General features: G+C 33.2%; 1 protein-coding gene across 1 annotated transcript; it reads left to right on the top strand.

Annotated features, from left to right (window-relative positions):
* Positions 1-1538: 1538 nt before the first annotated feature.
* On the top strand, positions 1539-2182 carry LOC114165686 (gibberellin-regulated protein 12-like). The gene is made up of 3 exons (XM_028050251.1): positions 1539-1635; positions 1790-1820; positions 1987-2182. The coding sequence occupies exons 1-3, from the start codon at positions 1570-1572 to the stop codon at positions 2166-2168; spliced, it is 279 nt and encodes a 92-aa protein (XP_027906052.1). The 5' UTR covers positions 1539-1569; the 3' UTR covers positions 2169-2182.
* Positions 2183-22000: the final 19818 nt, after the last annotated feature.

Raw genomic sequence — 22000 nt, 5'->3', positions numbered from 1 at the left:
AAGATTTGTTGGGGTTGCTTGTAGTCTATGGAAAGCAGGGGAAAGGACATTCCCAAGAGACGTTGTTATGCAAAAAAGGTAGAGTGGTTGGTTATGAGAGAATTTCATATTGTTTGAAATTACTTGGGGGTAATATTTTAATAATTACATGTTGTGATTTTGGAACATGTGATGGATTTTAATCTTGGTGGAAGTTATGCATATATTATGTAATCATGGTAGGTGAGTTGAATGTTGATTTATATTGCTATGCATTGTTTTATCTAGATAGCTCACCTTTGTGTGTTTGTGGTTGTGGTTTCCACCTGCGATGATCGTATAACTTGTGTTATACGAGAGTAGAGTGACGTTACAGATGGTGTTGATTTTGATGCACAACAATGAGGAGCTTGGGGATTGCATTTGGAAGGATGTTTTTATTTCTAATATATTTGGAAAAATTTTATCTTAGAAATTTATAAGTCAAATAAGTTCGGATGTTAGATATTCTTTAAATTGGAAAGTTTATTTTGATGAAATAAAGGATGTTTTTTTTCTTAATTAGAAAATTTCCTACGTAATTTAGTAGCATGCTAACGGAGTGTTACAAATGATCAATTATATGTGATTACTTCTTTAAATTAATATATATATATATATATATATATATATATATATATATATATATATATATATATATATATATATATACTTAGGATGCTACTAAATTTAGTATTTTTAAGAATATTTGAAATATTTTATTTTATGATGTGATAAGTTTAACTATTGTATGATTGTTTCTTTTATAAACTAGCTTACCTCTTATTTTTGTTCTTTGCATGTATTGTGTTCTTCTTTTGCAGAAATCACCTTATTCATGTGAGCAGATGGAAATATAGGCACCTCTTGATGTTAAGGAGTTAGTTGTTTGAGTGATGAGTGGCTTTAGATCATGTTAGGTATAGTATAGTAATAGGATCCTAGTATAGTAGCTATAGAATGCATATAAGTGATATTACTATAGTCTTATCTTATAAGACTATACTAATCTACGATAAACATTGGTTTATGTGTCTTCTGAATATTCTTAATAAATGTCTTATTTTAGTAGTATTAAACTATTAAAATGGGATGTTACACATATGGTCAATTATATGTGATTGTTTCTGAATTAAAAAAATAATTTGTTTTACTTTTTATTTTTTATTTGGGTGTCAATCCAAATTATTTGTTTAGTCTTTCAAAGTCTTTTATCAAAATATTTATTTGGAATTGTTTTAAGGGGAGTTTCAATTGTTGCAATAAAGTCAAATTCATCTTTAAATGAGATGATTCTAAACTATAAATGAAACGGATAAATTACGATTATTTATTAATATATCAAAGATACAACTTATTGCAAATAATACTCATAAACACTTACATACACTCATAACTCTCAAATGGAAATAAATCATAACTCTTAAATTAAATTGAATTACTCAGCGATTTTTTTGACCTATATATAAATCCTTCACTTCCAGAGCTTTTACACACTCAATCTTTGTTCCATTCCAAAAAACAAGAAACATTATAGAAAAAATAAGAGTCATGACTAAGTTTGTGTGTGCATTTGTTGTCATCTTTGTCTTGGCTTTTGTAACTCAACTTGTTTATGTGAGTCTCTTCTCAACAACACATTTTTTTTCCTTACTTCTTTATTATTTACATTTCTTCTTATTTAATTAGATTCATTCGAACAAGCCTAAGTATATATCACAGTTTCAATCGCCTTCTTCAAATCTAATTTATTTTTCTTTAACGTGTTTAGGGTGGTGGTGAAGGATCTCTTACGGTTAAAGGTATTAATTTTAGTTCAACATTTGAAATATATTAGGCTTAATTAAATTTTAAGTTTTTTATAAAAGTTGAATAATTTTAATTATGTTGTTAAAAATTTGTATTCTATATACTTTTTTAATTTAAATTCAAATACACTGTCATAATTGGTTACATGTATTATTTCAGAGTGTCCTAAAGCATGTGACTATCGTTGTTCAAAGGCTAGTGGTAGGGAAGACTGCTTGTACTTCTGTAACTTGTGTTGCGACAAGTGTTTATGTGTTCCATCAGGAACATTCGGTAACAAGGAAGAATGTCCATGTTATAACAACTGGAAAAATAAGTCAGGAAAACCTAAGTGTCCCTGATTTAACTTCAATTTTTTTTTGTTATCAACTTTAATTCAATACTTTGCTTTTCTTGCAATCTATGGTATTATACCTCAATAATTAAATAAATGTTTGTGCTTCTTTTACTTTTCGTACATCTCTTTTTTTAAGGTTCTATAATCTTTTATATTTATATTAGTTTGTAATGTCATTATTACTTTACATAAATTGCGTAAATGGTGCTAAATTTAATTATCTATTTAAAATTATTTTTCATGTGTACTTTCATATGATATATTTTTAAATAATGAAACTAAAATTAATTAATTAATATGTTATGTAATTTATGTAAAATTGCCAATGTTAAGATAATAATTGATGGACAATGGAAAATTATTTAATACTTTCTTCCCTTTTTAATAGTCAGATTTTAAAGTTCAATAAAATATCGAATTTTTTTTTCAATTACAGTTACTCTTCATTTAATTTTTAATTATTTTTCATATGTACACTAACTATTATATGAAAATAAAAAAGAGTGAAAGTAAAGAATTATAGTTATTTTTGTAAAATGAAGCAAGGGCTTGCTTTTCTTAGATTTGATAATATAATTTAACACAATTAAGCCTTCAATATTATGATGGTAAATAAATTTGTTCATCTAGTTGAAATAATATTTGATTTTTTAAATTAAGTATGAAAATGTAAATGAAGATGAGCATGTATATATCTCTTATGTTGTCATCTTTATTCCCATTCTTATAATCGTCTTCGTCCTATTTTTGTCTTTGTTTTAAATTAATAAAACGCTTATATAATTTATTACATAATTTAACAAACTTATTTTTCTATTTTATCATGTCTTTTATTTTCTCTCTTAATTCATGTTCAACGTGTTTAATGTTCCCAAAGTACACTCTTTCTTATCAAAATCTCAATTATTTGTTTTTTATTAAGTAATTTTGTTTAAATAGTATATTTCATTTTGAGGAAATATAAATATAAATTTCAATTTCATAAGTCAAATAAATTTTAAAATACATATTAATTAATTTTTCTCATTTTCATATTTTCATATATTATTTTTGAACATTAAAATATCTTAATTTTAAATGTTCAATAGTCTAAACTCCTATCATATATCTTGTGGTGAATCTTCACTAATAATTTTGAATAATTTTGGAAAATGAAAAAAATATACTCAAAATTTATATATTTAATTAATGTTAGTAATACAATAAAAATAAATACATAAAATATATATAAAGAGTTGTTTGGTTCCTTCACATTCTTTAACTTATCAATAATCGAATCAAAACTCAAATTTTTAGTTATTTACTTTTCAAGGAAAATAACTATATTGTGGTAAAGAAATTTATTTTTATTTTAATTCACAATATACCTTTGTTTTTTAAAAATATTGTTTAAGCCAAAAAAATATTTTATCATAATTGATCACAACTAAAAATTGGTTTTAAAAAAACACATAATACATTACTTTTTTTTTATATTCATAAAAGATAATATACAAAAGACTTATGATATACAAAATAATTTAAATAATTAAACTAATATTTCACTATCAATACTAAAAAATTTTTTTTTTTCAGGAATGAAATGAGAATAAATGAAAAATTAAAGAAAAAAATAAGAGAGAAAATAAAAGTATTTTAATAATTTTTTTATTTTTTATTATTTATTAACATTAAATTTAATTATTTTAAAAAGAAAAATAAAAAGTGATTAATTAAATTTTAATATTTTTAATATATGTTACATTTAATTTAAAAATTTCAAAACCGTGACTATCATGCCCCTTCTGTAATTAGTCCTCCATATATCCTTTTAATATTGAAACATTTTTCTTTACTATAACTTTTTATTATTAATATTTTATAATATAATAATGTATTTGCCCTTGAGAGTGTAAATATATTAGACCATCAAAATCCCATTAAAGATGGGCCTTTTTATTATAAAGGTTGAGTTTGAGCCTAAATAACGAGGTTTGACGAGCAACCTATTTGAATATATTACTTTTAAAATATTAATAAATTATATAATTAAAAATCAAATTATTTAAATTTATTATTGAAGTTTTTTAATAAATCTTAGAATTAAAAGTGAAAATACATTTAAATAATGAAAATGTCTAGCAATTCCATATCTATGTGTAACAATTCTAACTAAAATCAATTCTATATCTAAGATTTATTATGAATGAGTATCAATATACAATTAAACATGTTAAGTGTAACTTCCCATTTTAGCATCTTAAAACTAATAGAATAGGATGTTTCATTATAATATTTAAAAGAAGTAATCGAGTGTATAAAGTATATTGATACCGTCTTACAAAAGATATGACTATAAAAATATATCATTTATACTAACTAAAAACCAACAAAGCTTTATACACCAGCTAATCACACACTACAGCTCCTTGAAACCTTCCACTATTCTAACTGATGGCCTCTGATCCTCCAGAGGTGTCTTTAAACTTGCAACTTCACTAGATCTCACCAAATAGGTGATCATCGCAAAAGAAGTGGCGAACAATACAAAAACACACAAAACACACAACATGGTAAGCTAGTATACAAAATAATTCTTCATACATATATTTAAATCATGTCAAAAACCTACAACATGGTATAAAACATATCTATGTCTATTAATCACACAAGCAGTTGACACTAAATTCAATTATCCGAATACATGCCTTTGATATAGGGTACACAAGAGGTATGCATCTGTGATGGTTGATAAACTCTGCAAAGTCTAGCCAAGAGGGTCATCACCCAACCACACATAGGGTTAATCCCATTCATGCCTAGGGCCTAATACATCCCAAGACTAGGATCTCTTGCAACTCTCACCACATAACTCATTCTACTCTACTTGAATATGAATGATTATTAAAGTTCAGGATACACTATCATTACCACCACAACCACCACTTCCATGAAATTGTCCTTAAACTTCCTTAAACATCATAATTTCAAATGCTCCACAACATTTTGTATCAATTGCCATCTTATATACCCACAATAACATTTTCACCTTAAATTATAATAATAGAAGCCATAAAGTATGCTTAACATCAATCACAAAAACATTCAAAACAGTTAAACAGGAGAAAGACAAAAAATAAGGCAAATGATGCTATACATATAGTACATCAAAACGGTGAAAACCATTTCTATAAGCACAAACTTCAAAACAAAGATCCCACCAATCAAAGTGAAGAATCACATGTCTAAGATCAACTACCAAATTTCAGCTTGATCCAACAGTTAACGAAGTGAGAATCTTCATTTTACCAAGATTACGCAAACCAAAAAAATAAGGTGGCGCTCGGCAACACCAAGTCAATGGCATAGTGCCCGACGACCTTGTAACGACGCTTGATGGTGTATCAAAAACAACAATTTGGGAGAAAATTGATTATGTGCAATTGACTAATTGGACACCTTTCCTTTTAGTATTTTTGATTCCAAATGGTTTTTTAGAGTTCAAAATTGTACCCAATCACTCAAAACACAAATCCAAAATTTTAACCAAATCAAGACCAAACACAAATCAAGTATCAAACAGTTCAACATACAACTCATCAATTCAACACACCACATCATAATTAACTATCAAGATGATCAATTCAACAGAAACCTAGCTTCCCTTACCTAACAAAGTGGCTCTACAAACCCAAACAACTCTAAGAACATCAAAACAATTCTCACTCCATAGGATGCTCTATGTACACTAGAAACATCACAAGAACGCTCAAGACATACAATTATTATCAATGATCAACATAGACTCATATGGAAGATGAAAACCTCACATGGAAGCAAAAAAAGCCTCACATGCAATAGAAACAAAAGAAGACCAAGAAAAAATCGAAGTTTAAATTACACAAACGAAAAAACTGGTCAGTTCAAATTGAAGAGCTCGTCACGAGGATCACTCCTACGGTCTTAGATCTTCAATCAAGCGAACAGAGAAGGAGAACCTTTAGAGAGAAGTCAAAGAACTCTAGAAAAGTGGTTTCTAGATAGATAATGTGTTTTAAAATAATGAAACTCGTTTATAAAAATTCTATTTATACTAAAACATTTTAATATTAAAACAATCGAGTCTCACTATTTTTAAACCATTATCACTTCTAAAACACTATTTTTAGGGTTTTACATTCTCCCCTATCGCAACCTAAATCGTGACAGAACAACGAATCAAAAAGAAATTAGTTTGAAAATAGAGATTTGAATTTGTCACCACAACTTAATGTGGAAAACTATGAAAAATCGTAAAATAAAACATAGTTCGTGAAAATCAGATTTTAGAAACCCTACAACGCCCGTCCAAAGGCGATACCTTTAATTTAATATTCAAAAAGAGATGTGTTTATTTTAAAATATTCATTTTTCCTAAAAATAAAAAATTATTGAAAAAATAAAATTTTTGGGTGAAAACAACTCGACAAGGTTTAACCTTGGTCCTACGTATTCTCAATAAAAATGAGAAATCAAGGCTACGTAGTTCTTTGCTAAAAAGGTTGGAATATTTGTTTGACTTTGTTATTCTCTCAAAAGTTTTCTTTTTCATTTTTACATTTTTGAAAATTAGTGTCATGCGACACATGCAGCCGACTTGACTCTAATAGTTTTTGTTTACATTTTTTATATTTTGAAAATAAGTGTCATGCAACGGGAGCGATCAAATAGACACAAAAAATATTTTTTTACATTTTACATTTTTCTTATATTTTGAAAACGAATATCATGCAACATGAGTATTCAGATACACACTAAAAAATAAAAAAAGAATAAAAAATAATTTTTTAATTTTATTTATTTATATTTTTATCATTTTTGGAAAACCATTTCAATTTTTATTTCAAGTTAAATATTTTTATTATTTTAGAAAAAATTGAGATATATAATAAGTTGATGGAGTAAAAATAAAAATAAAAATAAAGATAAAATATTATAAAATGAAAATGTGTGAAATATAAAGATTAAGTTGGAAAAAATAGTAAAATTGGAAATGAAAATATGGAAGTACATAAGAGTATGTGGTATAGAAAGAAAAAGTTAAATACTCCGGATGAGGTGTATGAAGAGAATCGCGTAGTGCATGATATGTGGTGCGTGATGCAGAAAGTAAAATGTAACCTAGTCCTTAAAGCAGTGCGGGTGTATCCTTAGTTAAAACGCAGGAAGTAAAATAAAATTAAATGAAGTAAATTAAAAAATAATAATAATGGTCCAATCATGAAACAAGATATGAAAATTAAATTATGGAGGTGCATAAAGTAATATCGGATCTGGCAAACCTTAAGTACAATTTACTTTCACCTTTCAAAACGTAGCACTTAATAGTCTTCCTTCCAACTTCATCGTCAACCTCACAATGCATTCTTACGCGCGGCCACCAACTACAGACGCCGACCATGCTCACGGCAAGACCACCAGCAGCGACGGCGGACACTCTCGAAAGTCTGCCGACGCCGGCCCCGGCGCTGCTCGTAACCTCACCACTCATAGCCGTGCGAAACACCACCGCACTGCCTCCTTTGATCGCGTCTTCTTCGAGCCACCAAGACCACTGCCGTCAACACCTTTCTCCCACGCACAAGGGTTCCATCTTTTCCAAAACCAAACCCTAAGATTTCTTCTTTAATCTTCTTCATTGTTAATAGCGGCGCCGACCACCACAGAGCCACCACTCAGCCACTCACGCGAAACTCCAACATCGGCACCACCCCAACCGCGATTTCTCCTTCTCCATTCTTCTAACCCTTGTCACTTTGGTCCAAGCCTAGCGTTTCCGGAAACAGAAAGGGGCCATCACAGTGCTTAAACAAAACCACCTTTGCGCGTGGGTTTCCGCTTCCGCGCACAACCGTGGGGGACAACATTATTAATCAACGACGCCACTGCCTCACCGGAGAAAACATCACCACCGCGACTGCCAAGGTTCGAATGAGCGCCGCCATCACCACCCTATTCACCGGCGGCATTCACTGATTCTCTTCTACTTTAATTCCCTTAAACCCTGTTCCTACTTAAGGTCATTTTAATTTTTCAGTGGAATGCTTAGTTATCTCATAGTAACAGATTGAGAAATTGGTTCTTTTCACTTGATCATCATACGATTAACATTAACGTGCAACGACAATAAAGGAAAAAAAAAATCATAGCAAAGTTGAAGATTGTGTACCGTGATTGTGCTTATTTCCCGCTCTTGTCTTTTTTCTCTGCCTGTGAACAACGGCTCCCGCCTCACATTCAGAACAAACTTTTATTTTTATTAGTTTATATTTTTTGTTTTCGTTTTGTTTGGGGAGCAAAACGGTGGTATGAAAATAAAATATTGGGTTCTTGGGTCCAATTGTGGAAGAAGGTGCAGAAACTAAGGGTGGAAAAATTAAAGCAGAGTGGTGGAAAGAAAAAACAATAGGCCATTGTTGGGCTTCTGTCAGCCCACTGGCAAAAAAAGTGCAAAAATTAGAAAAGGGTAGAAATAAAAGTTGGGCTTCTGTCAGCCCACTTTAGAAAAGAAAAGGTGTGGAAATTAGAAAGGGGTGGAAAAAAAATTGGGTTGCTGCTAACCCATTTTGAAAAAGAAAATGAAAAGACTACAAAAAAGAATACACAAACATAAAGTAATTCTTTTTTCTCACACATTTTATTTACTTTTCTCTATTTTTACTTATTTATCACTAGAATTTAACTTCAAATTTTTCTAAAACAATTTTACTTACCTAAACGAAATAGGATGTTTACATTTCTCCACTCTTTTCTTATATTTTACTTAGATAATATGAAAATTTGATATTTTTATATTATAGGAGTACAAAGCAAGTAAAGAAATAAACACATATTTTGTTCAAATTATGAAAGAAACCAAAGAAACGATGATTAGCTAGAATAACTAATTAAAGCAAATAATTCCACGAAGAAGGTCATGATCATGAGAGTGTCCCGAGGCAAGAAAACAAGTTTGACTTCTTGTGGAGAGGGCCGAGATGCAAACAGAACAAAATCAATGATTATTCCATCAGAGAGGGTATTCATGTAGAAATATTTGATGACTATTGCCTCGAAGAGGTTCTCAATATGACAAAGAAATCAGTGACCATTTCATCGGAGAGGGTCTTAATGTAACATAAGAAAATCAATGAACATTTCCTCGTAGAAGGCTTCAATGTGACAAAAAAATCAATGACCATTCCATCAAAGATAGTCTCATTGTAAAGAAAATCGATGACCATTGCCTCACAGAGGGTCTCGATGTGACAAAGAAATCAATGACCATTCCATCAGAGAAGGTCTTCATGTAACATAAGAAATCAATACTCATAGTCTCATAGAGGGCCTTGAAGTAAAGACAAATATTTTGAAAGAGGAGCAAATTTGCTTGGTCTTTTATCCTTTTTTTTAATGAAATGCATGTTATGCATGAATCACCTAAGACCTTTGTCTTTTCATTTTTCTTTCCTTTCTTATTCTCTTCCTTTTCTTTGCTCTCTCTCTCTCTCTCTCTCTCTCTCTCTCTCTTCAAAAAGGCACATGTCTATAATCAAGTGTCACTGCAATTATCATATTCAATGGATACTCAGAACTTGTTTTTCTTACTATCATTTCACACTTCATATCAGAACCACAAGAGGCAAATCTTTACGTGAAATGAGGGCATTGTATGTTCTAACTTTCCTTTTTAATGCATAATATAATTCATGTATGCTTGAACACATGGATAAATGGACAAGGTTTTCCCAAGCTGTCCCAGTTTTTGTAACAACAGTATGGTTTGATTGAAAAGATTGTATGAAAAAGATTGCCCCATTTAAACTCTTTTGTCTAACTTTATCGGTTGACTGAGATATGTTTCTTTCTTCTTTTTATTTTTTTATCATTTTTATTATTTTTCTATCATCCTTCTTTTCTTTTTTCCAATTTCACTTTCTTTTCAATGATCGTGTCATCAACCAAACTCTTCTGTCTCCAAGTTAATTCCATGAACAAAATCTGACAAACATTTTTCAATCCGTGTGGACTTTTGTTAGCTTGTAACGTGGCCGAGGATTAAGATGGGCTACAAAGAAATGGATATTGAAGGCCCAAATAAACTATTAGTGGCTTTTAAATGCTTAAACAAGGATCATCTGCAAGATTATCACATCGACTATCATCTAGGGTTTTGAGCTTTGGATTTCTTTTCATTTCAATTTCTTTTCAGTTCCCTTTTCAAGCCTTTCAAATTATTATCACTTTGTGATTTTTTTCTTTGTATTTATGAATTTTGGCATTTTCTATTTTTTGTATTACTTTTTTCTTTTAATTTTGAATTAATTTTGGACTTTTTCCTATTTTGGCCTTTTCTAACATTAGTAAAATTGTATTTCATTTAGACACTTATCGTGCATAAATTTAATGTAAAAATCACTAAAACAACCCCTTTTGCATTAAAATACATAATGAGGAGAGAAGAAGTAGTGAAAAGTGGAATTTCATGTATTTGTACTATTTTTGCATGTCAAATGAAGGAAATTGTGACTAATGGGGCTGAGCAGTAGAAATGGTGTTAAGCGCCACAAAGGCGATTAAGGAAACCCTCATAAGGAGGAAAGATCTGGAATAGCCCAAGCCCAAAATGTGCAGCTTAAGCTTAAGAAAGACGGTTTGGAAAGATCTAGAATGACACCTCTACGGCTCTAATGCTCAAACATGAAGCCAAGTTCAATCCCAAGACCTTAATCAACATCACTTATATTTACTATTATTAAAACTTATATTCAAAACTATCAAACATTTATCATTATGATATTACAAACTTGAATAAATTATAGATTATTGTTTTATCAAATCAAATCCATGTGGGTACGACCTTGTGCTACAATTGACCCAGTGCACTTGTTGGACTAATTAACAAGACTCACCCTCACTCTAGGTCTCAACAATATGTGTCCAAGCTAACTCTTGACATGTTGATTATCCCTATTTAGGGGTATTTAGAAACAAATTATTATTTTTAGCTCAAAGAGGGTACAATGGGAATATTTTTACTTTTTCGGATAAGGAAAAAGATGGTCACACGTCACTTCAACACCTAACTGCCCCATTTTTGTTAGAGAACTAACATAATGACAAAATTCAATGACTTCTAATGCATTCCACCCTTTATCTTTTTATTTGTACACACAAAATTTATTCTCTCTTTTTTATTTTTCAACTTTACTTAGATAAGCCTTTTAGTCAAACAAGGCTATCGAATGTGCCCTAGTGTAATATTTATGTTCTCTTTTTTTGGCTAATTCTTTGTCTTGGGAAAAGCTAATGAATTGGAGGATTTTAGCAACATGGATGTAAGTGCTTCAAATAGGAAGTATTGATCTGTTACCCTCAATGCAACAAAACATAGACAAGCCATGCCTCTTCACTTTGATTAATTTTTGTCACTTTCTTTTGTCTCTTCTAGTGATGCATTATATTCATAATTTCGTTGTCAAAAAATTTAATATGTGATCCTTGTTTATTTTGCTCACTTCTGTGACACCCTTCAAGAACATCTCTAGGTATACCGAACAAATTGTACTTCATGATTGAATCCATGGTATTTTATTTCAAAAAGTTCAATGTGATGCCAAAGATGTTTACAAAAGAAAGTAAAATGAAGTTATAAATAAATGAAAACAAATCAAACTTGACTACAATAAAGCATAATTCAATTAATCATAAGAACAATGTCAATATTTCCCTGTCATTATGAGATCATCATGCATAAAACGTTTTTACTACATCAAAGTTGATCGGTAGAGGTAACTCTTCCCCATCCACTATTGTGAGAACTAGCGCCCCGCCCAAAAATGCTTTCTTCACTACGTATGGGCCTTCGTAATTTGAAGTCCATTTCCTTTTGTGATCCTTTTGTATAGGTAAAATCTTTTTTAATACGAGATCACCTTCATGGAACTCCCTAGGATGAACTTTTTTATCAAACATCATTTTTGTCCTTCTTTGATATAACTGTCCATGACAAGCCACTATCAGCTTTTTCTCTTCAATCAGTTTGTGTTGATCAAACCTAGCCTAAACCCATTCTACTTCTTCTAACTGAGTTTCCATTAATACTATTAAAGACGAGATTTCTACCTCGAAAGGAAGAACTGTTTCCATCCCATACATTAAGGAACAACTCTTATTAGCAACTTCAATTGCCCCATTCATGTTTGGGACGATAAGGAGACAAATTGTGATGTTGAATTTTGAAATCTTCATGCAACTTTGTTATCATTTGATTATTCAGATTGGTTGCATTATCAGTAATGATTTTGTTAGGCAACCCATATCGACATATCAATTTCCTTTTTATAAATCTTACCACCACTTTTCTGGTCACTTTGGTGTAAGAAGTCGTTTCCACCCACTTAGTGAAATAGTTAATTGCAACTAGAATGAAACGATGCCCCATAGACGCCTTTGGCTTATGGCTCCAATAACAGCTATTTCAAACATCGAAAAAGGCCATGGTGCAGATACAACATTTAGGGTTGTATGAGCTATATTAATATTATCTACATAGGTTTGACACGTTTAGCATTTTTTAAATGCATGCAACAATCATTCTCCATAGTCAAACAAAAGTAACCAACTCTCAGAACCTTTCTAGACATAGAGTGTCCATTCATGTGTGTACTGAAAGTCCCTTCATGAATTTGGTTTTTTCATTGCAACGATTGAAATGAATAGTTTAAAAGTGGGATAACATTGTTATGGACTTTGTTACCCACTGGTCCAAGTCAATAAAGGAAGCATGATGTGATGAGGATGGTGGTGGATAAGGTGATGAAGAGCGTTCACTTCTTGTTGGTATGTCAAGAGTCATGCATGGCCAAGTTAGTTGAATGGTGCTTTGATGAGGAATAAAGTGGTGTGAAGTGATAATTAGCATGTTTTAGTTTGAGACTTAAGGATATCTTTAGATTTTGGTAAAACCTACAAGAGGTAGTGGAAGGCATGTGGAAGGTGAGTTCAGTATATCAGAAACAGATTGGTTGGTCGAGTGTAAAGGATCATTAAAGCTTTAGGTTATAGGTTGAGAAATTGCTTTTGAGAGCAGTGGTTAGGCCAATCTATATTGTTGAACACCATAACGCTTAACACAAAGGCAAGATTTCTAATTAGTTAAGGTCTTAAGGCCGATAAGTCGACCAAGTCTAAGTGGTTGTTGTAATAGAAAATGAGGAGAGCATAGTTTTCTTTCTACCTAATGAGTGAACTTTCGAGGATGAAAATTTTTCTTGTTGGGAAGAATGTAAAACCCTAGAAAATGGCATTATAAAAGTGATAGTGGTTTAAAAATAGTGAGACTCAATTATTTTAACATTAAAAGGTTTTAGTATAAATAACTTGGTTTAATTACTCGTAAGGTACCCAGTTTGGGTCAAAGGTGTCAACTTGGTACCCCACGAAAAAAAATGTCAATTTGGTACCTAAATAATTTTAAGTGCATCAATCAAGTCCATCGCGTTAGATTGTTAGAAATGAAGTTAAAATTGTGGTAATGTGGCAATGCATAATGAATACGTGTCATTGAAAGAAGAAGACGTGTAAAAAAAAATAATTGTACAGTGTGCAGTTGTCATTTAATGAATGGTGAAGTGTAAATTTGTCCTAACTCTGTAATAGTTCCTTATTATATTCTTCTTCCTCTCCATTCGGTTGCACGTTTAGACCTGAAGAAGTGATTTCGTGGTGTGTGGTTTGTAGCTTAAGGGTGCTTTCCAATCAATTTTTCAATGTCTCGCAGTGAGGGTTGTGTGTGTTCTTCGTGGGCATCACAAAAAAATAGTGTCTTCTCCCCTACTGTTTCGTATAGGGGTGTGGGTGGAATACCAATGTGCTATTGTGGGGAAGTTGCAGTGTTGAGAGTTGCTAAAACAGTTAAGAATTTTGGAAAACAATTTCTTGACTGCCCTAACTACAAGGTATGAATTATTGTTTGAATTTTTGGTTTCCATAATGTTTGTTTGTGGTAAGCAATTTTGTGGGTTTCATTTCCTGTAACCAGCGAAGTGGTGCCAATGAAGAATCTAAAGGATGCAATTATTTCAAGTGGTTCAACGAAGACAATGGGGATGAAAGTGATGCAACCATAGGAAGACAAACGAGAAAAATCTATGCTCTTGAAAAATCAGTTATGGTGTCTGAAAAAAGGATTAAGTTTTTAACAGGGGTTATTTGTTTTCTGGGTTTGGTGAATGTAATATTGGTTTGTACGTTGAACAATTTTTTTTGATTCTATTCTAAACTGGATGCAATATAGTGGGTGTGGATGCAGTATAGTGGGTTCGAATGTTTGTATTTACTTTATGTTATTGTAATGGATTTTGATTATGGAATGAAAAGAGCTTTGCAGAAAATTTTCCTATCACTTTATTTGAACTATATTTGAAAAGAGCTTTGTAGTCAATGAAAAGAGCTTTGTAGTGAATGAATGAAAGCAATAATATATAGCCTTGTAATCAAAGCACACAAACTGGATCATGAAAGCACACAAACTCAATTTTCCTTTGACATCATTTTTGTAGTAATATCATATTCATCCAATAATAAGTCAATCTATGCATAATAAGCCAATATCATATTCATCCAATATTGTTCTCCTAACACAAAAGGTGCTAATTGAAGTTGGTACCAACTTGATGTTCAAAATACATAATGCTAACCAAAATACAGCACTAGATTACAAAAGGTACTTCCAAGATACCCCAAAACACAACAGCAAATAAAATTAAAATTGACATAATATTAGGCAATCACGAATTCAGTATTGGGCCCCTCCTGAATGACAATTTTTCTTTGTAGGTTGCTATTGTAGTAGACTGTGTTTGATGGACTACAGTAGTCTGACTTACTTGTGTGGGAAGAATGTGATTTTGTGGCTCTGTGACTTGAGTAGTCTCACTTGGTTGAGTATCTTGTGGAGAAGTTTGACTTGGTTGAGTAGGCTGACTTCCTTGAGGGTCTGGACTTGCAGCTGTGTTTTGTTGTGTTCCAGATGGAGCAGTTTCTGGTGGTGCAAGAGGAGCATGTGGGCAATTTGTTCTTTTATGGCCAACCTCTCTACATAACCCACATTTTTTACGGGTACCACCTTGTCTCAGTTGAGTGTCATCCTTCCTCAATTCCCAAGCCTCCAATCTTCGTTTCTTTTTCGGTCTTCTTGGCAGGACCCTCTTTGTTAGAGGCAAAACATCACATGTAGAACTCATCTCCCACAGATGAGGTCTGTTGACAGGGTATATGAGTGACAAATATGTCTCTTCATAAGTTGAGGCAAGAAACCAATGTGGAAGGAAGTCTTCAACATTCAGATTTAAAAATCTAATTGCAGTCAGTGCATGGCAGCATGGGATTGCTGTTATGGTCCACTTTCTACAGCTGCATTCTTGTTTGTCAATGTCAACCACAAATTGTTCTCCAATCATTGGCCTATGGCTCACCTCAAACAATTTTTGGCTTGACCAACTATTATGAGTGAAAATACAAAAAGTCAATTGATATAGAAAATGAAATGTATGAGTATCACAATAATTTAATCACAACTATTACCTTGGAAGCCAATATTTAGTCTTTTTTGCATCCTCTTCCATTCTTTTCTTACTTCGTGGGCATATTGTACCTTCAAATGTACTAACCTTCTTTCTGTTGCTTGCACATCTCTTCATGAGATAAATCCGAATTTCTTCCATCATAGTGATAATTGGTTTGCTCCTTGCATCCAGAATTGTACTGTTAAACCCCTCAAACATATTATTCACCGGTGTACCACATGCAGGTTTGGCTATAAATCTGGACCTTGACCAAAACCTAGTTTGCAAAACGAATTTGACTTTAAAAATAGTTCATAATATATACAATACAATGCAGGAATTAGTACAACATACCTTGGGGGATGGCTAACAAGTGTTTGAAAGCGTCTACATTCACTTATTTGATTTCCCTCATGACTGCCTCCCATGCTTGAGGATGTGTGCAGTATGCTGCTTTCCATAACAACAACTTCAGATTTTTTACAGGAAATTTCTTCCTGAAATTTGAATAGATATGCCTCACGCAAAACCTTTGGTCCACACCAGGTATCAGTTCTTGCAATGCTGGGAACAGTCCCTGTCAAATGAATGTTAAGTAATGCATTATTAAAAGCATAGCAGTTGCAGAAGAATCTGAAAAGTGAACAAAAATGTAAGAAAGAAACTTACTTTTTGTTGGTCTGAAATAAATGTATAAGTGAAACACAGTTCAGGCCCACCAAGGTCTCCAATCACTAAATCCAGAAACCAACTCCATGTCTCCTTATTTTCAACTTCAACTACTGCGTATGCCAAAGGGAGCATCTGGTCATTTCCATCTCTTCCTTAAATGATCCATCTATGTTTGTATATGCCATTGTCCTTGCCCTGAAGGTCATAGACCTAGAAACACCGATATTCCATTTCCTTCCAATCTTGTTTTTCAAGGCATTCAATTTAACACTTGTATTGTCTCTTAATATCTTCTCCAACCGTCCACTCAACCATTTAGAAGTCATTAGCCTGACATTGAATTCACGACTACAAGTGTGCTTGTTTATTATTTTCCTCAATTGCCAAGTGCTTTTGCCAGCCTTATAAGCACAATAGACATACCACTTGCACTTACCCTTCACACCAAAACATTTAACACAAATTCTTCTTTTATCATTTCTAAATATTTTCAGCTTCCTCCCACTATGCACCCCATACGTTCTTATTGAATCAGTGAAGTGTTTCCTTTTCGGTGAAGTAAGTCCCAACCTCCTAATTATAGTCCTCCATATTTTTGGGCTTAGAAAATATACCAAAACTCCCATATATATCTTTATCTTCATCACTTGTATCATTGTCTAATGTTTCAGACTGCCATTCGGTGTCAGAGAATCCTCTTTGATCCACATGTTTAAGGTTGGGCTTTTGGGAAGATGAACCTCTCACTCTACCAACCTTACCTTCTTTAATTCTGACCTCAAAAAGATCATCTTGCACTGCATCATCTCCTCCAATAGGTACATCAAAAAGACCATCTTCCACTGCATCAGCAGAAGATAATTCCTCCTCAGATTCATTCCAACTATGAACATCAAAATCATCACCGCTCTCACTATGGCCCTCAAATAATTCCTCCTCAGACACCTCTGCACCACCATCCAACCCAACCTTTTGAGCTGATTTATTCTCACCTTCTACCCCATACTCTGTATTAGTTCCAATTCCATCAACCTCTCCAACCTCTGCACCACTTCCAATCCCATCCTCCACATCAACCTTTGCAGCAGTTCTAATTCCACCATCCTCTCCAACAACTGCACCACCTCCTATCCCAACATCCACATCAACAACCGGAGCAACCCCAATCCCAACCTCGACATCTACCTCTAGAGCAACTCCAATTCCACCATCTTCTCCTACCTCTACAATAGCTCCAATTCTACCATCTTCTCATACCTTTGCAGCAGCTCCAATTTCACCATCTTCTCCTACCTCTGCACCATCTTCCACATCAACTTCTTCATCAGCTACAACCTCATTAACACCATATTCCAACAAATGAACTATTTGAGGTTCAGACACATGTGTACAACATAAAGATGCACTTGGCCATTGAGTATGGCAATATTCACCATATGGCATGCACCTTTGTCATCACTTAGCAACTCTAACCTTCCTTCCAACACGGAACCTCCACCCACTGAATACCACATCTCTTTGACGTTCACATACCCCATTTCCTTCAGAATTGACAATATTTCAAAGTAGCTCCACCTGTCTGGGTGTAAGGGTATTGCTCTCACCCACATATTTTAGTGACCCATCATTTATAAACTTTCCCCCAAGGTGGAAGACAACTTCAAACTGCTCGTCCATCTGTTAACTATAAAATTGCCCAAACAATAATACCAAATTTACAATCAATACCACATACACACCGATAAACACTTTAAAATGGGGGACCACAACTATAACACCGTCACTTTCACACAAATGGTGGACCACCAAATTGATTAAACAACTACACACCCAACCACATTACTAAAAAAGCACATTGAAACAATAAACGCGTATAAAAAGAAAACCCTAAAGCATAGCAACACACCAATTCCAAAGCAAACACATTCGAATAAAAAAACCCTAAAACCATGACCTGAAGAGAAGGAAGAACAAGGGTCTTAAAAATACGCACCTTTGATCGCTTGAACCTCGATTCCACCTTATCCAATCGATTTGCCCTTCGAATTCCAGAAACCCTGATCGCAGATACCTCGACACCTTCTCATTTCTCACTCAGTTTTTCTCCTTTCCTCACTTCACACTTTCAAAATTATAATTTTTTTAATTCATTTACAAATTCTTCTATTTGTTTTTTTTCAAATACCACGTTAAAAATGATTGCCATACCACGTGTCAAATATTTGTGTCAACAGACTCCGTTCATTCGTCAACGTTAATGACTTTAACCGCGTCAATGAAAATGTACTTGATTGATACACTTAAAATTATTTGGGTACCAAATTGACACCTTTTTTTTTCGGGGGGTACCAATTTGACACCCTTGACCCAAACTGGGTACCTTACGAGTAATTAAACCAAATAACTTTGTTATAAACGAGTTTCATTATTTTAAAACACACCATCCCTCTAGAAACCACTTTTCCAGAGTTCTTTGACTTCTCACTAGGAGTTCTCATTCTTTGTTCACCAGATTGAAGATATAAGACCACAAGAGATCCTTGTGGCAAACTCTTCAATTTGGACCGACCAGTTTCTCCATTCGTGTAAGTTAAGTTTTAGCCATTTTCCTTGTTCTTCTAGTTTCTGTTGCTTTTGAGACTTTTCTTCTTGCATGTGTCCTTTTAATCTTCTATATGAGTCTATGATGATCAATTATCCTTCAAATGTGCTTCAAGCCATGATCTTCATATCCTTTGTATTTTTTATTCCTTGTAGCATTAGGAGCCTTGAATAGATTTGATCTTCAAATATCTTGCTCATTGCCCTTGCCATAGGTTCTTTAAATTGTAAATGTTCATCTTCAAGTTCTTCTTGTATGGAATCTTGGGATAGTCCTCTATCATTCCCTCCTTCTTGAAGATAATTTTTCCTCAAATTCGTCTCATTTGAAAATTCCTTACCATTCTCCCTTATTTGGAGAGAATTCGACCCAAATTTTGGAAGGTCCTCCAAGGTCAAATACCCACCTTAAAGTGATATTGATGGCTCTGTAGTCATTACACATCCTCCACAATCCATCCTTCTTAGGTTTCGGAATTACTAACATAGCACAAGGACTCAAACTTTTCCGAACCCATCTTTTTTCCATAAATTGCTCCACTTGCTTCTATATCTCTTTAGTTTCTTTTGGTTTACTCCTATAGGTTGATCGTTTAGGAAGGGATGCACCCTAAATGAGATTTATATTATACTCAATACCCCTTTTTTAGGAGGTAAACGATGAAGGATGTCTTTCGGAAAGACATCATCATACTTCTTAAAAAGTTGCTCCATACCTTAAGACAAATAAGCTTACATATAAGAGAGACAAATATTGTTAGGCATAAGCAAATATAAGGGTTGTTTCTTAATCAACGCTCTATTTATCTCTTTTTCTCTCAAGAAAAGACTTTTATCACTCTTTATTTTTTTACTTTCCTTTTTCTTGCCTTTTTCTGGAATTTTCTCACTTTCTTCTTTTCTCTCTTGCTCTCTTCTCACTCTCATCTTAATTTATCTCTTCTCAGGGCGAGGGATGGTCTCGCCCAAACGAGAAGGAGTTCGCTTAGGCGAGATTTCGTGGGCTCCTACTGTGCTACTTGCTCGCTTAGGCGAGGTAACCTAGCTTAAGCGAGTTAGGCTTGGTTGCTTAGGCAAAGGATTCAAGCTGAAGCGAAGGATGAAGCAATGGTGTGTTTCAAGGCAATCAATTATACGGTATCGAATTTATTGATGTTTGAATGACGATGTGTGGTCTATGAGGCTTCTATGATATCTCAAAGGTGGACTTGCTGGTGTTCCTTAAGTTGTGACTCGGAACGTATCCCTTGAGTTGTGGCTCGAGATAGGGGTTAAGCACATGACATCCTCTGAGTTGTGGCTCGGAATGACGTCCCTTGAGTTGTGGCTCGGGATAGCGGATGAACACAAAGAACACTTGAGTTGTGGCTCGGGTTGGCGAGTGTTGCCGGTGTGAGTGTGCTGGTTGTGGCCAGTACGGATGGGTCCAGATAGATTGCCCTCCTTAGTAATTAGCTGACGAGTTTGGTAGTCTTGGGACGTTACAGACTATGTTCGTATTTGGGAACTCCACATGGCGTTACAGTGTATGATCCATAGCATGGTTTCTCGCACGTGCTCTATCGGTTGTGGTCGATAGGTAAGGCAGCAAGGCATCTTGAGATACTCACCGAAAGATGTAGAACACGATTAACATGGTTGTGGCCATGTTGAAGAAAAGGATGAGGTTCCTTTGATGCGAATGGTTATCAAACATGGTTGTGGCCATGTGGGATGAAAGAAGGGCTTTCTTTGATGTGTTTTGTTATATGTATATTTGATATATATGTGTTTATTATATTAGCTCACCCTATCTGCTTGTGTTTGGCGATGATCGTGTATGCGGTACACGTGAGTAGAGGATATTGCAGGTGGAACTGGTGAGACTTAGAGCCGGAGCGGGGCTATTTTGGGATGAAAAGTTTTATCTGCAGTTTTTAATGTTTTTGGTTTTAGTGATTTGTAAACTTTCCTTTTCTCGGATTTTGGTTATGTATTGGAGTTTATAATTATAATTATGAATTGTGGTATTTCATTATTGCATATTAAAGTTTTAAATTTCCCATGATTTTGTGAGGTTTCATTCAATAAAGTAATTATATTTTCTTTATAATTATTTTAAATCCGTAATATCCGGTCGGGATGTTACATCGCCTTAGTATAAAACCATGCTCTTCTTCATCATTATCCCTCCTAGGCGCGTGGTTCCCAAATGCCTCTCATCTTTGGCCTCTCCTTGGTCTAAAATCATGCTCATCTTCATCGTATTGAGAAGAATGTTTTGAACTATCATGTCTCATCCTTCTTCTCTCCACCCCCTCTAATCTCACACTTACATCTTCATTAGACTTTTGGAGCCTTGCAAACTATTGTTGATTATGTTGTTGCATTTGATTCATTTGTAATGTGATTTTATCAAGTGCAACCATAATTGTGGAAGTCTTAGGTGATGGATCATTATTCTAAGAAGAAGCTATATTTTGCAAGAAAATGTTAGGAATAATAATTTTTTGGTTAAATTACTCTTTTGGTTCCTCTATTTGTCAACTAATATCAATCTAATTCTCAAGTTTTTCGTTGTCTCAATTTGGTCCTCATTTTCTTAAAAATGATTCAATTTAGTCCTCACCGTTAGTTTGACCCAACAATGTTAAAGTCAACACCACATGTCAATTTCTGGGTTTTTTTGAATTTTTTGAATTTTGTGATTTTTTTTGAATTCTTTAAATTTTTACACGTGTCACATCATAGTTGTGTCACGTGTCAAAATGACTCAATTTGATCCCTATATTTGTTTGTAGTTTCAATTTAGTCCCAATTTTTTTAAAAATGAAGTAATATTGTCCCTCCTTAAATTGACACTTGATTTACTTTTTTATAAATCTTATGATGATATTCTTACTAAAATTAACGTTTTTATTAAATATTTCTATAAATATTTTAAATTAACTTTAAATTCTATACAAAACATTAAACTTTGGTTTTGTTTTGAGCTTGAAATTTAGTTCCAAATTTATGT

Source organism: Vigna unguiculata, chromosome 10 (genome assembly GCF_004118075.2).
Source record: "Vigna unguiculata cultivar IT97K-499-35 chromosome 10, ASM411807v1, whole genome shotgun sequence".
NCBI lineage: Eukaryota > Viridiplantae > Streptophyta > Magnoliopsida > Fabales > Fabaceae > Vigna > Vigna unguiculata.
This window is presented reverse-complemented; position numbering and strand designations above follow the sequence as displayed.